The sequence below is a fragment of the Triturus cristatus genome, chromosome 8, assembly GCF_964204655.1.
Source record: "Triturus cristatus chromosome 8, aTriCri1.1, whole genome shotgun sequence".
Classification (NCBI taxonomy): Eukaryota; Metazoa; Chordata; class Amphibia; order Caudata; family Salamandridae; genus Triturus; species Triturus cristatus.
Genome location: NC_140591.1, coordinates 339,068,815 through 339,083,355, shown reverse-complemented (window position 1 = coordinate 339,083,355; position 14,541 = coordinate 339,068,815). Strand labels below are relative to the sequence as shown.

General features: G+C 44.2%; 1 protein-coding gene across 1 annotated transcript; it reads right to left on the bottom strand.

The window, feature by feature from the left end:
• Nucleotides 1-3,173: 3,173 nt before the first annotated feature.
• Nucleotides 3,174-3,507, bottom strand: LOC146802091 (large ribosomal subunit protein eL37-like). Its single transcript, XM_085620406.1, has one exon. The coding sequence runs from the start codon at nt 3,480-3,482 to the stop codon at nt 3,189-3,191; it is 294 nt and encodes a 97-aa protein (XP_085476532.1). The 5' UTR covers nt 3,483-3,507; the 3' UTR covers nt 3,174-3,188.
• Between the last annotated feature and the right edge of the window lie 11,034 nt (nt 3,508-14,541).

Sequence of the window (14,541 nt, the reverse complement as noted above, 5' to 3'; positions counted from 1 at the left end):
ACAACAAAGCACGGAAAATCACTAACTGAACATACAACCGCAGACAACTTATCAGGGGGGTGGCCCAGCCCAGCCTTGGCCAGCCCCGGACGGCCACAGACGGCCCGCCATTTGCCCGGGCTTAGCCCGGCGCATCCCGCGCGCGTCCTCGCGGGACGAGGGACCGAGCCCGCCTTTAAGCGCCTCCTGGCGCGTGACTGTGAGGCGTCCTGCCCCTAAGGATGATGGGGGTTGTGGTCCGGCGGAGCCAAGCCCGGCCGACCAAGTCCGATAATCAAGGAAGCCCCGGTAGGTTCAGAACAGCGAGTGTAAGGGGCGGAGCCAAGCCCGGCCCCGGGAGAGCAGGGACACCAAGTTCAAACCGCCAACAGGAAACAAACAGCACGCCGAGGGACTCAGCACCGAGTCCGCTTTTAAGCACCTCCTGGCGCGTGACTGTGAGGCGTCCTGCCCCTAAGGATGATGGGGGTTGTGGTCCGGCGGAGCCAAGCCCGGCTGGCCAAGTCCGATAATCAAGGAAGCCCCGGTAGGTTCAGAACAGCGAGTGTAAGGGGCGGAGCCAAGCCCGGCCCCGGGAGAGCAGGGACACCAAGTTCAAACCGCCAACAGGAAACAAACAGCACGCCGAGGGACTCAGCACCGAGCCCGCCTTTAAGCGCCTCCTGGCGCGTGACTGTGAGGCGTCCTGCCCCTAAGGATGATGGGGGTTGTGGTCCGGCGGAGCCAAGCCCGGCCGACCAAGTCCGATAATGAAGGAAGCCCCGGTAGGTTCAGAACAGCGAGTGTAAGGGCAGTGTTAGAAGTGGGGGGGAACGGAAGGGCACGGCGTGCCCCTACTTTTAAAAATTATGCTAGTCCGTTCCCCTACTTCTTGATGTAAAAAAAGCGTCCCGGGACTGCCCTAATTCAGGCCCGGTTCTAATAAGGGCTTGAAGGCAGGCGCGAAACGCCATGGGGCTCAAAGTGCTTCAAAGCCCCCCCACCTCCCCCGTCCTGTGTGTGTGCGCCCCGGCGCGCACACACAGACAGTTTTCTGAGATTATCGCAGCCTTACCCGAGTACTTCACAGGTCGTTAAAAGACCATTTACATGTTAGCGAGGCTTTGTTTATTTTTTCACCCCTTCATCTCCAACAGGGGCATGGCGAAAGGCGACACATCCTTTCTTTGGCCTTGGTAACCTTTGCCTACTGTCCTGCTGCGTGGATATTCTTTTTCTTTGCAGCGCAAGAGACAAGAAGTTTGTTTCTTTTGATTCACCTTTCCCAACCCCTGCAGCTGCTTATCACTTCAGGCTGCGACACTAAGATTGACTAATGGAGTAGGTAGGAGAATGTATCACTATTTGTTTTTCTTTTTAAATTCTGCACAGGCGCAGCAGGACACATACTTCGTGTGTGCTTCATTTAATCCGTTTTTTATCATTATCATGGCCGATGCAGGACAACAATAAGACAATAAAAAAATGCCCAGATAACGCTGGGGATTAATGATCCTGCTGGAGAGCAATCATTTCTCTGTTAGTAGTTAAGTGCAGATGAACTGTATTTTATGTGGATAGCTCAGTGGGTTACTGCCTTTGTCACAGAGATCCTCGTGTTACTTGCAGTTCAGAAGGTACAATCCTAACATAGGACAGTGACCAGTTAACTGTCATCAAAGAGCTGCATGCAAACCTGAATGGTATAGTTAGAACTTCACGTTTTTTGTTTTGTGATATAGTTAGAACTTCCCCAGTCTTTCATTATTCTAATGTTGCTAAAATGAGTATCTTTGGGCAGATATACATTTTTATCAGTAAAGCCAACCCCTAACCACTGGAGTACTCTTTAAATCCTGAGTTTGTGCTTCTCCAGACCAAACCCTCTTAAAATAACTGCCCACCAGTATGGATGACATGTGATTCATACACCTTGTAATCCTCATTGGCTTATGTGACATTCCCTGTAGGCTGATTTACATACTTGTATGATTCGTTGTCTCTGTATAAAGTGTGCGTGGTGTAAAGTACTGACACACACTACACTGATATGAGTAGCGCCACACAACAAATGAAATGCATATGAGAGAGGGGCTACATAAAGATGAGGGGCACTGTTGGAGGGTGGCAGTGAGGGAATCCGAGGAGGAGGTAGTGGGAGTGGCTATGGAGCGATGAGGGGCACTGTTGGAGGGTGGCAGTGAGGGAATCCGAGGAAGAGGTCATGGGGGAGGGGGGAGCTAGGGAGAGATGAGGGGCACTGCTGGAGGATGTTAGTGAGGGATTCTGAGGAGAAGGTCATGATGGGGAGGGGCTACAGCGAAATGAGGGGCACTGGTGGAGGGTGGCAGTGAGGGAATCCGAGGAGGAGGTCATGAGGGGGAGGGGCTATGGGGAGATGAGGAGCACTTGTGGCGTATGGCAGTGATTATTGGTGTGGCGCCAAAAAAGACTTTCGCATCAGCGCTAAAGCCGGCCTTGTCATGGCCTTTCTGTTTTTGTTTATTTAATTAGCAGTCGGGTCATAAGGGCTACTGTGGAACATACTTTAAAGTGTGTGCTAATTATATTTACTGCTATATTCAATGTTTTAAGTTTGAAGGTGATTTTACTAATGTTTTTACTGGGAAAAATGAAAGTGGAGCCCGATGGTGCCTGATATGGGGCTGGGGCCCAAGGTCAGCTGTGAGATAAGGTGCACTGGAGAGGAGTAGTGGATAATCAAGCCTGTAAGGGAGTGCGTTGCGGAGTCTGGGGTCAGGTGGAGGTAGCAATGAAGAGGGATCCTCCATGAAGGCTCGAACAGAGGGAGCCCAAGTAGTGTCACTTGCCTGATACTACCACCTCAGAAACCTCCTCTTCCCATCAAAGGAAAATTACATAGAAAAAACAGTTTTTGAGAGTGATAATATTTAGAAAGAGATTTGGAAAAGAGTGCGATTTACTGGGCCTTGTAAGACTAAGAAGAGATAAAGGAGGGCCCGGAGGATTTGCAGTCTGGGTGTTTCTACTCCCAAGATAATTTTGAAAAAAAAACTATAGGGTCAAATACTGCATTTTATTTTCAACACCCCATTTTTACACAAATTCTCTCAAAAGCCATTACTGTGCCAAGACAACATCCCCAGGAGTTGACCACATTTTTTTTGAAGATGCACAATATGTTCCTCCCATAAGTGGCATATTTTTATTTTATTTTAACAAAATATTTATGAGGAACTGGATGCTGCAACTGCTGCCCTCTTCAGTTTTGGTGTAGTGCCCTCACGGAATCCATTCCTGAATCTACGGTAGACAACCTTTAAGTGTCTCATACGGCCGGTACCTGTGGTGTTGCGTCTCTTAGCCTTCACACTCCAGTTATACTTTCTCTTGCGCTTGGCGGGATATCCGCACTTGCCACAGGTACATTTCTGGAGATGGTACGCCTTTGATCCACAACGACGACACAGTGTGTGCGTCTTGTTTCGACGTTTGCCAAACGATGACGTTCCCTTCGTCATCTTGCCACAATGGCCGATACGATAGATAAGTAAATATTTACCTCCACTTTGCCAAGGCCTGTGTTTTGTCCTGCTTGCTCACATGTTATCTCACTCAGGCTCACTACCCCCATTATTCATTCTCATTCCCTTTCCCTTTTACTCAAAATTGCTCACTTGCACTCACTCTTCAACATTCGGTATCACATTCTCACTCACTCAGTCTCACCACTTTTTCCTACTCTGATTACCTCATTCTAACTTACAGTTTCACTTACTCTACGTGACTCCTTCTCACTCACTTTCTCTCACTTTCATCGACATACACTCTTTCACTCATGCTCAGTTACATTCAGGCACTCAATCATTCACACCCACATTTACTTACTCGCACTCATTCTTCTTTGCAGGACACTTGAATACCTATGTGCTATACTATGTTTGAGCAGCTAGCTGGCTGACATGAATAAGAATTATTTATTTATTTATCTCACTTGTAAAGCGCACTCTCACCTAACAGGCATCCTGGCGCTGACAATCAAGAGTGCACAATTTGTGGATTAGAAGGAGCCCTTGTGGGTTTCCGTGAGTCAGATCAGATTCTCTTGAAGAGTTCCTTTGTCCCTGAGCCCTGCTTAACACATGTGTACAGGAGGAGCCCTATATTCATGTCCTCAATGTTTGAGACAAAAAATACTCATTGATTTCTGAACGAGAGTAAAAGCGTTAAGGTAACATGTCGTTCCTGCTTATATTTTGCATGCTTTACATAATCCTGCATTCCCTATGAGTATTTGCTTTTCCCAGAATGTTGTTACTTTTTTTCAGGCACTGCATAATTTGAAATGAGTCACATCCAGGTGCTTATAATGGGGCAGAATTTGGTTGTAGGTGAAGACAGTGCAAGTTTCACTCAGTGGGGCAGAAGGGTGTTCGGTGGGGATAGGATGTGGCATTATGGCCAGAGCTATCAAATTTGGAACTGGGGAACCTGGTTCAGCCTTCATGCCTTGTCCATCAGACCACTCCTGAGGGAGCACCCATGATAGACTTTAGAAGGCCCCACTAGACCTTAGAAGCCCTGGTCTCTTAGCACCAGCAGGTGAAGCCTACCGGTGGCCAGTTGGGTAAACTTGAAGCCCTGTCCACCACAATTCATACCCAGGTTCACCACCAGTCTTGCGGGCAGGTCTACAAAGCAGCACACCCTAGAGCAGCAGTGGCTTTGTCACGCAGTAGTTTTCCTGCAATAATAAAAGTCTCCCACACAACCCCCACGGTTTTTGACGCATTCATAGATTTACAAGGACTTGTAATCCTGGGAATGCGGCAAAATCTTGCGCTGCCCCAGAGGAGGCATAACTAGGAGAAATATCTTTATTTCTCCTTGCTTTTTCCTCTTTCAAACTGTGCTTTATTCTGCAGCCCACATAGAAAGATGAAAAAGCCTCTCAAGATTGTTTTTGTACAGGAAGGTGCCCCTTCCTGCACAAAAACAATCCTGCATGCAAAGGAGGCACCCTTGCACCATGGGGCAAGTGTGCCTGCGTTGAAGCTAGGCTGTCGAAATGGCGCCAGTGCAGGGGGAAAAGACCGGAATGCACCATATTGGATAAATACGGCACATTCCCGCCCTTTCCCTGTGACGCAGGGCAGCGCAGCAAAGTAACTTGCTGTGCTGCCCTGCACCACCATTCCCATAAATATGTCCCTAAGCTCACAAATAGTAAATTGACCACACTAATATCTGTGTAAGAGCAGGTATTGATAAACACAATGAGCCACTGACCTTTTTCATGGACCTTGTTGAGTTGCCAAGCACAGCAGCAGATCTAATCTTAGATACCTTACTTGCATGCTTAGAGAGACACGGTTTTACTGATGAGTATTTAAAAAGTCATTTGGTTCAGCTTGTAACAGATGGTGCTTCCAATATGATAGGTAGGAAATCCGGTGTGGCAACTCTTCTGAAACTGAAATATCCACAGTTGAGTGTATGGCACTGTGCTAACCACAAGCTGGAACTTGCTGTGGGTGATGTTTGTAAAGAAGTCGCAGGCATTAATCAGCTCCTATTTTTTTTTGATAAACTATATACCACCTACCATGCCTCTCCGAAAAATCCGAGAGAGCTTGGGGAATGTGCTCTGGAGGTAGAAGTAAGACTTCTGGCAATTGGAAAGGTGCTAGATGTACGTTGGGTGTCCTCAAGTGAAAGATTTGTGAGAGCTGTTTGGAATAACTACAAAGCACTTAGTAAACATTTCATGGAATCTTCCGAAGACTCAACGAGGAGTGACATTGAGCAGAGGAAATATGCTGGTTTAAACCGTTTATTAACCTCCCTGGTGTTTGTTGAAAATATGGGCATTTTATATGATGCTCTCACAGAATTGGGTGACCTATCCAGAAGGCTGCAGCGGCGTGATATGACCATATATGAGGCCGATCGTTCAATACAGATGCAGATTTTAGTGTTTGAATCAATGGCTGATGCACCTGGGCCCTTTGTTTGCTACAACTGCATTAGATGCTGGTGAACGGATGCAGTTTGCTGGTGTAGGACTGCAACAGAACAAAGGCTGTGTTAGCATCAATAGGGCACAGTTCTTTAGGAGCTTAGCAAATAACCTGCGAAAAAGGATGACAATGTCTAATGCATCAAATGTTTCTAGATGCACAACCACAAACAATGATGAAATAGAATACAAAGAGTTAGCACATAGAATGAAGCTCTTACAACCAGTTTATTGGCCAGATCCAGTAGACATCTTATACAGTGAGGGAGAATTACAAAACCTTTGTAGCAGGTTGCATGTATTTGATACTAGGCAGTACATCCTTGGTTTCAGAGAGTACAAACAAAATAAAAATTGTATCCCTGAAAGCCTGAAACCATTGGTGCACATTATAGACTCCTTTTGCACCTCCACTGCTGAATGTGAACGGGGCTTTAGTGTAATGAATGAGGTGCTCACACCACTACAGAACAAAATATCAATCAATCGTCTGTCTTCTACAATGTTCATAAAAATCGTGGGGTCTCCTGTCATAGAATTTAAACCTGAATTTTATGTTCAGAAATGGTTAGAAAAAGGGAGGAGAAGTGCAGATGAAAGAAACTGCATGGCTCGGACACAAATGTCTTATGATTCCACTTATAAGCGTATTTGGAACATTCTGTGATTGGAAACATGTCCCAGATTGCAAATGAATTAAATATAAACAACTTATATATTAAACCTCAAATAAACATGTTTATTGATTCTTTGAATTAAATAACGTTATAAGCTGTAACTGGTCAGTGAAATGCCAAACGTTCAAAAATTGGTATGTTTTGCTATTTCTAGCCACACCTCCGACTACGCCCACTAATCCAATCCTTGGGTTATTCCCGCCCCCTGAGTCTCCGCCCACAGTTCCCCTACTTTTTTTTCCCCACTTCGACCACTGTGTAAGGGGCGGAGCCAAGCCCGGCCCCGGGAGAGCAGGGACACCAAGTTCAAACCGCCAACAGGAAACAAACAGCACGCCCTGAGTTTGGGGATTCCAATGTTTTGGGATTGCTTGAGTATATAAGGAAGAACTGCAGTGACCTTCTTCTAAACAGTTTAAATAAGTTATGTGTGTTTTTTTCTCAATGGCCACTTACTGTTTTGCTAAATAATGTGGTCTACATATAATATTTTCTTCATGCTTTTAGATACAGCAGGACTAGGCTTTTCTGGCTGTGAAATGGCTGAGATCAGATTAAGGTTAGTGAATTAAGAACCGGTTAAATACAGGGCACGAGTCGGGGGTACACACAGGTGGATGCCATCCACCCACTATTTTCACAGCGTGGATGCCGTCCACCCTGATAAGAAGTTGGGCCCAACTGAAAAAGATGCTGAATTCATCCCGGTGTAATCTGCAAACACCGGGACACATTCGGCACATTGTTGTCTGGTTTTGATCCGCAACAACGTGCAGGCAGGGATGGGGCTCTCATTTCTGACTCCTGCTGGGCCCATAATAAAGGCTTGATCTGAGGGGTCATCAGGCCTCCTTTTGTGGGAGTCTCCTGGCTGGGAGCAGTCAGCAGCTTCACACCTAGAAGCAAATGCAGAAGAGGGTAAACAAAGGCTCCCACCTGGTTAACACTTCACACATATTAAGAGAGGCAGCTTTTCACTTTGTTCAGTCCCTGTTTACAAGATATGCATTTACTGTAAGAATGTCAGATGTGTTGGTCTTTCGCTGTATTTAAACAAAATAAATATAAGTTATATAGTGCTTACTACCCCTGAGGAGGCGTTGAAATAATTTAAGTACCACTATTTTTTCTTTTAAAGCACTATTGGTAGAGGAAGTTTACGCAGACAGAAGGCAACATTGTTTCATGTGTAGCTTACAAAAGTGTGAATCTTCTGCCTAAATCAGGAGGGTTTCGCTATATACTCGAAATATGCTCCAATGTACTCATGATAGACATGTTATACATACATGTGAGGGCTTAAGATCTGATGTCACTTCTTATGATGTCAGTCACTTCTTATGATGTCACGTGCTGTGATGTCACGCACCGTGATGTCACGCGCCGGTGTCACACACCATGATGTCAATGCGCTGTGATGTCACTTGCATTCCGATTAACTAGGTTATTCCCTCACTTTTTTTTTAGGACTTGTGTCCTGGTTAAATATTCTGAACACTTTAGTATACACGTTTACTGAAGGTTACGTCGGAAGCTTGCGGCTGTGGGTGACGCCTGCCAGCGGCGCAGCACACTGTGGGGCTTATTAACAAGCCCCTTGCGCCGCCGGTCCGTCAATTTTTTCCCATATTAAAATTGACGCACCGACGGCGCAGGGGGCTTGTAAATAAGCCCCGACGGGCTGCACTGGCAGTAAAGAGGCCCTGCGCCTCGAGATCCAGGCGGAGAGGTCACTGATTGTTCAGAGAAGCCGGTCCTTTCATCTCCGTGTGAGAGGCCCTGGACAGGGAGGGGCACAGGGGCTGAAGCGGAATGAAGCCTGTCTCGCCTCACTCAGGAGTGACCATGAAAGATTCACTTAACACCTAGGCCGTTGGTGCCGCTTTCATGTGAAAATGCCAAGCCCAGATGTCTCGCGTGACCAGCGCTCGTGAGCAGGAAGGAGTCCTCATAATGGCTCCAATTAGAGGACGGATGTTAATTCTGAGAAATGACCAGCAGCAAAAGTACTGCTGCCAGTCATTTCTGCAGTAGCTTTCTGGCATCCATCCGCTGCCTGAAGCATTTCAGGATGTTACCGTTCTTTATTACCGTCACCTTTCCTGGTAATTCCAGCCTTTTTGTAATGTAGCAGAGTAGAATAATTGCTTTGAAGCAGCAGAGCAGAAAAAATACTCTTTAGCTAGGTTTCCACACATGTTCCACTGTATTTTATTACCGGAGCGTTTTTAAAGGCCCACTCAATGTTGACAGGAATAAAGGAATCAGGCATAACTAGCAGTACATTGCCAACATACAATCAATCTGCCCACATCGATCGCTATTTGCAGTTTCTACAAAGAGGCCAATGTTTGAATGAGCATGGAGTGTGGACTGCCCCTTTAGCTTCTTTACCAATACCAACCAGAAGTAATGGATATAGAGTGAGTACATCAGGCTGCATGAGAGCACCCGCTCCAGTGCACCACTGCAGCATTTCCTCACACGGAGAACAAGTATGGCATAGGAAATACCAAGCTTCAGTCACATACAGCAGGCACCGTAAAGACAACGGCAATACAGGCACAACTCACACATGAAGAGAGCACAGCAGCAGCAGCTGTGCAATAAGCCTAACTTTATCTGATGTGCATAGTTAGTTCGTCCCATCCTGTCAGGCGTGGAATGACCTGCCGCTACTCATAAGAGCCTCCTCCCCACTTCTTGAATTCCGCAAGGAGCTGAAGACCTGGTTGTTCGAGTAGTGCCACTAGGCTCTAGGTGTGTCTAGACTCACACCTGCTCAGCGCCAGGATACCCCCCCTCCCCCCCCCCCGGGTGATAGTGTGCTCCACAGATCTGCATAGCATAACATATTCATTTGCGCTTATCTTGCCTCTCCAGTCCAGTTGTTTTGCAATTGTATATTGGACCAGAATTCACAGCCAAAATAATAACAAGATGTGCTACAATACCTTCCTTGAGATGTTTGGAGAACCCTGCAGATGATGCAGAGTGCCACAATTTTCTATCACCAAATCTACTTTTTCCACGTCAGATATAACTAGCTTGTCGTGTATTAAGGGGACTGTTCATTCAGATACATGCACTTACAACTGCAGGATGAGAAGCATTACGATTCACAGAGAGTATAATATTTTTTACAAATCTTGGCGCGTGCAAGTATTGCAGTAGAATGACTATATGCAACATTCCTTTCGCATATGTGTTTAAATGAGATAATCACACCTCACAAGGAACAACTTTCACAACCTCTAAACACTTTTACCTTGTCTTTTACATACTTAAAGTATGGCAAGAGTTTCTTTCCAGTTTGCTGTTTTACATGCATTATCAGCTACTTGTTATGCATTATATTGAAAAGTGCACTTTCCTGAAAGTACATGCCTTCTTGCACACTTATCAAGTAGATATCTTAGCATATATATTGATCATGATTAAAAAAAAAAAATAGCATCACTATGGGGCCGATTCCGATGTCGGAGGGACTCAGGTCCGTCCGACATCGGTCAGGAGCCGTAACCGACAGACCTGCTGTCGTAGGTTACGGCCCTGCAAGTACGATGCGACCGAACAGGGTTCGCCCTAAGGTGCCTGCCATCGGGCGCAGGGATCCATAGAGGGGCACCATAGGTGCCCCCAGGCTGCTATTCGGCAGCCTCGCACCCATGGGGGCACTACTGGGGGCCCCCAAAGATAGTTTCCGACTGCCTTTTCGTGCTGGATAGACCAGCACGAAAAGGCAGTGAAAAACTGCCATCGTACTCCCTCGGTCGCAAAGAGGTGGCCGGGGGAGTACTGAGGGATTTCCGGACGGCGGACGGCCTCTCCGAGCCTGTCGTCCGCAATCCGGAAATCCGTGTCGGATTCCTTTCCGACCGAGCCCATCAGAATAGCTCGGTCGGAAAGTAATCCGGCCGACACGTTCCGTATTGGTCGGAAGGGCTCCGACCATCGTTCGGAGCCCTTCCGACCGAAATCGAAATCAGCCCCTTAGTGGTAGGTTTACTGACCAGCTGAGAGAGGGATGTGGAGCTTTTGGCTTTGATATACAAATGCTCACAACCCAGGTTTTAATTTAGCTAGTTCTGCCTTCAATATAGGTTGTCAGAATGATGTGGATAATACAAGCTCTTTGACATCCCACCCTATACAGATACAAACCTTGAAATCTGCAACTAAAATATAACTAAAATACATCAATATTACTTATTGTACACATTTAATTATCAATTAAATAGTTCTTAATAAATGAATGCTCAATTGTTAATTGATTATTACTTAATTAACTTCCCACCCTATACCCCTACAAACCCAACAGCCCACACTTAAAATATAACTAATATATTGAGTTATTACATAATTTGCATACTTAATAATCAATTAAATAAGTATTAATACATTAATTATTAATTGTTGATTAATTATTACTTAACTTCCTACCCTATTGCCCTACAAATCCAGCAGCCTGGACCTAAAATATAACTAATGTATAAAGTTATTGCACAATTTACATAATAACTAATCAGTTAAAGAATTAATACAGTCATAATTAATTGTTAATTAATTATTACTCAATTAAATTCACACAATATACCTTTAAAAACCCAGCATGTTGCACCTAAACTATAACTAATATATAAACGTATTACACAATTTACATATTTATCAATCAATTCAATAATTTATAATAGAATTAATTGTTAATTGTCATTATTACTTGACTTCCCACCCTATACCCTGACATACCCAGGAGCCCTCACATAATATATAGCTAAAAAATCATTTTTACACAATTTACACAATTAATGATCAAATAAATAATTAATAATAAATGAATAATTAATTGAAATTAATTATTACTTAATTAACGTCTCACCTTATTCCCCCACAAACCTAGTAACCTAGAATGTATTATTAGCAATTAACATTTTTATAATTCACTTAAAATTGCAAACCCTATTTAAAAATATTATTAACAATTATACAAACAATGACACATACAATTAATATATAAATTAAAACACGTTAAGATAATTAAAAAATGATATTTTTCACGACAATATTATTGACAATGATATTAACAACAATGATATTCTTAACAACGATAAAACTTCCCTGAAAAAATTATATTCTTCTCAACAATATTTCTGCATCACAATATTTTTGTGGTACATTATTTTTACACTGATATTTCTGTATCCCGATATTTACAACTCAATATTTTAATCAAATACCAAAGTAGCATTTGAATTAGCAAAGGGCCTTTTTGCATTGTAGTTTATTGCAGTATTTTTAGGTGCTTACTACCTCTGTGTGGGTCACTGAAGCACTTGCCTACATGGACAGAAGGTGTGGTTGGGAGGTTGTTGTCTTTGTTTTTTGATCCTATATGGGAATCGTTTCCATGTCGTACGTAATGACCAATGAAGTGCAGTTTCTGCTTTATGGGATGCGGAGCTTAGCTGTGTGATGAAGAATAGATATCCCCGTTTATGGTTTGGAAGAAACTGGCAGCTTTAAGCACCTCTGCAAGCCCTTTTATGATTCTTCTTATGGTCATAGTCTACTAAGCTAGTTACTGAACTTGGTTGTAAAACCTGATATTTAGTGTTTTTGTCCTGAGGAGGCATAGTTGTAATAGCGTTGGATAGATTAGCTGGGATTTGCTTTGTTACTATCATCCCATAATAGAGATTGTCATTTTGAGATGTACAGAAGCAGTCATAATGTGTAGCTAGTTGTAGTGGTGGACTAGAGAAGAGTCCTTCGACTGGCCAGCAGTATAGGACTGGTCTCTTCCATTATTCCTTGCCTGTAAAGTTGGTGTTAGTTGGTTTACTGGCTTATACAGTGCTGGGTGATGGACATGGCCCGCAATAGATATGCATAATGTAGGTTAAGAGGATTAAGCCACAGTTGGCTGTTGACACTGATTATTATGTTATTAGTATTAGTGTGGGCCGGAAGAGTTATATTTATAAATTGACATTACTATATAATACTCAAGCTAACCCTAGGTCACCCCCTTCTTAGCTTATCTGCATATAGAAATTAGTGTGCTGATTAGGTTGTTCCATATCTGCAGGATGTAAACTGTAGATTTCACTTTAAAGTGCCACTATCTTTCTGGGTGCTATCCCAGGGTTGTGGGATGATGTTGTCATTCGGAAATAGCAAGGTTTTCAACTATCTTCTAAAGTGTACAAGTTCCTGAATGCTTCATATCTTGACTGTGAGAGAGAGCCAGAGCTTGGCAGCTTGTACTGCGAAAGCGGTGCCTTCTCTGGGTTCCCTATGGTAAGGTGACATTATGATCCATGGTGTAAGCATGGAGGCCAGTGTCTGGTAATTTTTGTATTGCTTCAATGAATATTGTTGGTGTAGTGGTCCTTTTCCTTGGGAAACTGTTATAATATGTTTATATAGCATTAGCTAGGCTGATGCTGCACTAACACTCATGACATGCCTCAGTTCCATTTATGTCACCATTGGAATGCTGATCCGACTTTGTCATCCTGCTGCCAAGCTGCGCCTGGCTAAAGTGTGGTGCGGGGTCTTACTTTTATTTGTAACATTTTGGCAACGACTTGCTGCACCCACGCCTAAGAAAAGAAATGGCTGTGTAAGACCCCGACCACCGAGAAACTTCAATCAACATTCTACTTAGGAGAAAAGGAATCGTTCAAGCACCCTTTCAAGTCTGCTTCTGTCATACTGAACTACTGAGCGTCTTTGTGGGAAGAGTATCAATTTCTCTGATTCTTAATTTCAGACATTTCTGTGTGCACTTACAAGTGTGCGAGATATTGACTGTAACACTGTTGACGCGCCCATTGAAGTTGCACACTGCGTCTTAATTGCCTTGGTGCATGAGGGGCACTTGGGGCAAACTCTAACTTTGAAGAGAGTGAGAGAGAATTTTTGGTGGTCTGTCATGGATTCAGACGTTACGGATTGGATTGTACGATATTCTGTGTGCAAAGAATCTGAGAAATGCTTAAGTAAGTGTGGGTCGCGTGCAGGACGAGCAGCATGTGTCTGATGCTGAGGAAGTATGGGAAAAAGTTTGACTAGATTTCATAGGGCCATTTTCATTTTTACCTGATCAAGAAAGGTTTGCAGCAGTACCCATTGATGCTAAATCCAGGTGGGTGGAGGTTGAAATCATGCGTAACATTACCACTTCCTCAATCATCGAGTTCCTTACCGATGTGTTTAGGAGAGAAGGTGTACCATCCGTTATTCTCACAGATAATGGCACACAGTTGAGGTCTGAGGATATGAAAATATTTCTGGATGCTTTGGGTGTTAGATATGTTTTTTCATCTCTGTACAATGCCCAGGGCAACGGTCTTGTGGAGAAAGTCAACAGGCAGGTCAAAAGAACAATGCAGTTGGCATGCAGTGCAGGAATGTCTGTTGTGGGTGCTGTTAAGGACATGCTCTGGGCTCATCGCACTACCGTTAATGCATCCTCAGGGAAAAGTCCTTTTGAAATGATGCGTGGAAGTTGGCCATGGAGCAAATTGGTGCCTTCTTGGATGCGAGAGAGGGTGATTAAAAAACATAGCGTTCCAGACATAGTGAAAAGTAAAAGTTTTATTGCAGTAGAAGACTGGGTCAAAGTCAAACCTGGTGGTGGTGTGAAGGATTTGACTAAGTTTCGTGGCCCATTCAGAGTTCGAGCAGTAGGAGGAAATTGGGCGAAGTTAGACAATGTAATGTCTCGAGGAGTGTTGTGTGCGACGGAGAAGATCCCTCTTCTCCTTTTATGTTCATGAATGATTGTGAGTTCACTGATACTCGAGTTGATGTCAGACCTCTAAATCTTGTTTGTGTGAGGGGAGGAGATGGGTCGGTTGTTGATTCTGCCTCTTCAGA

Coding starts and splice junctions, on each gene's coding strand:
- LOC146802091 (XM_085620406.1), bottom strand. CDS start 3,482: ATGACGAAGGGAACGTCATCGTTTGGCAAACGTCGAAACAAGACGCAC.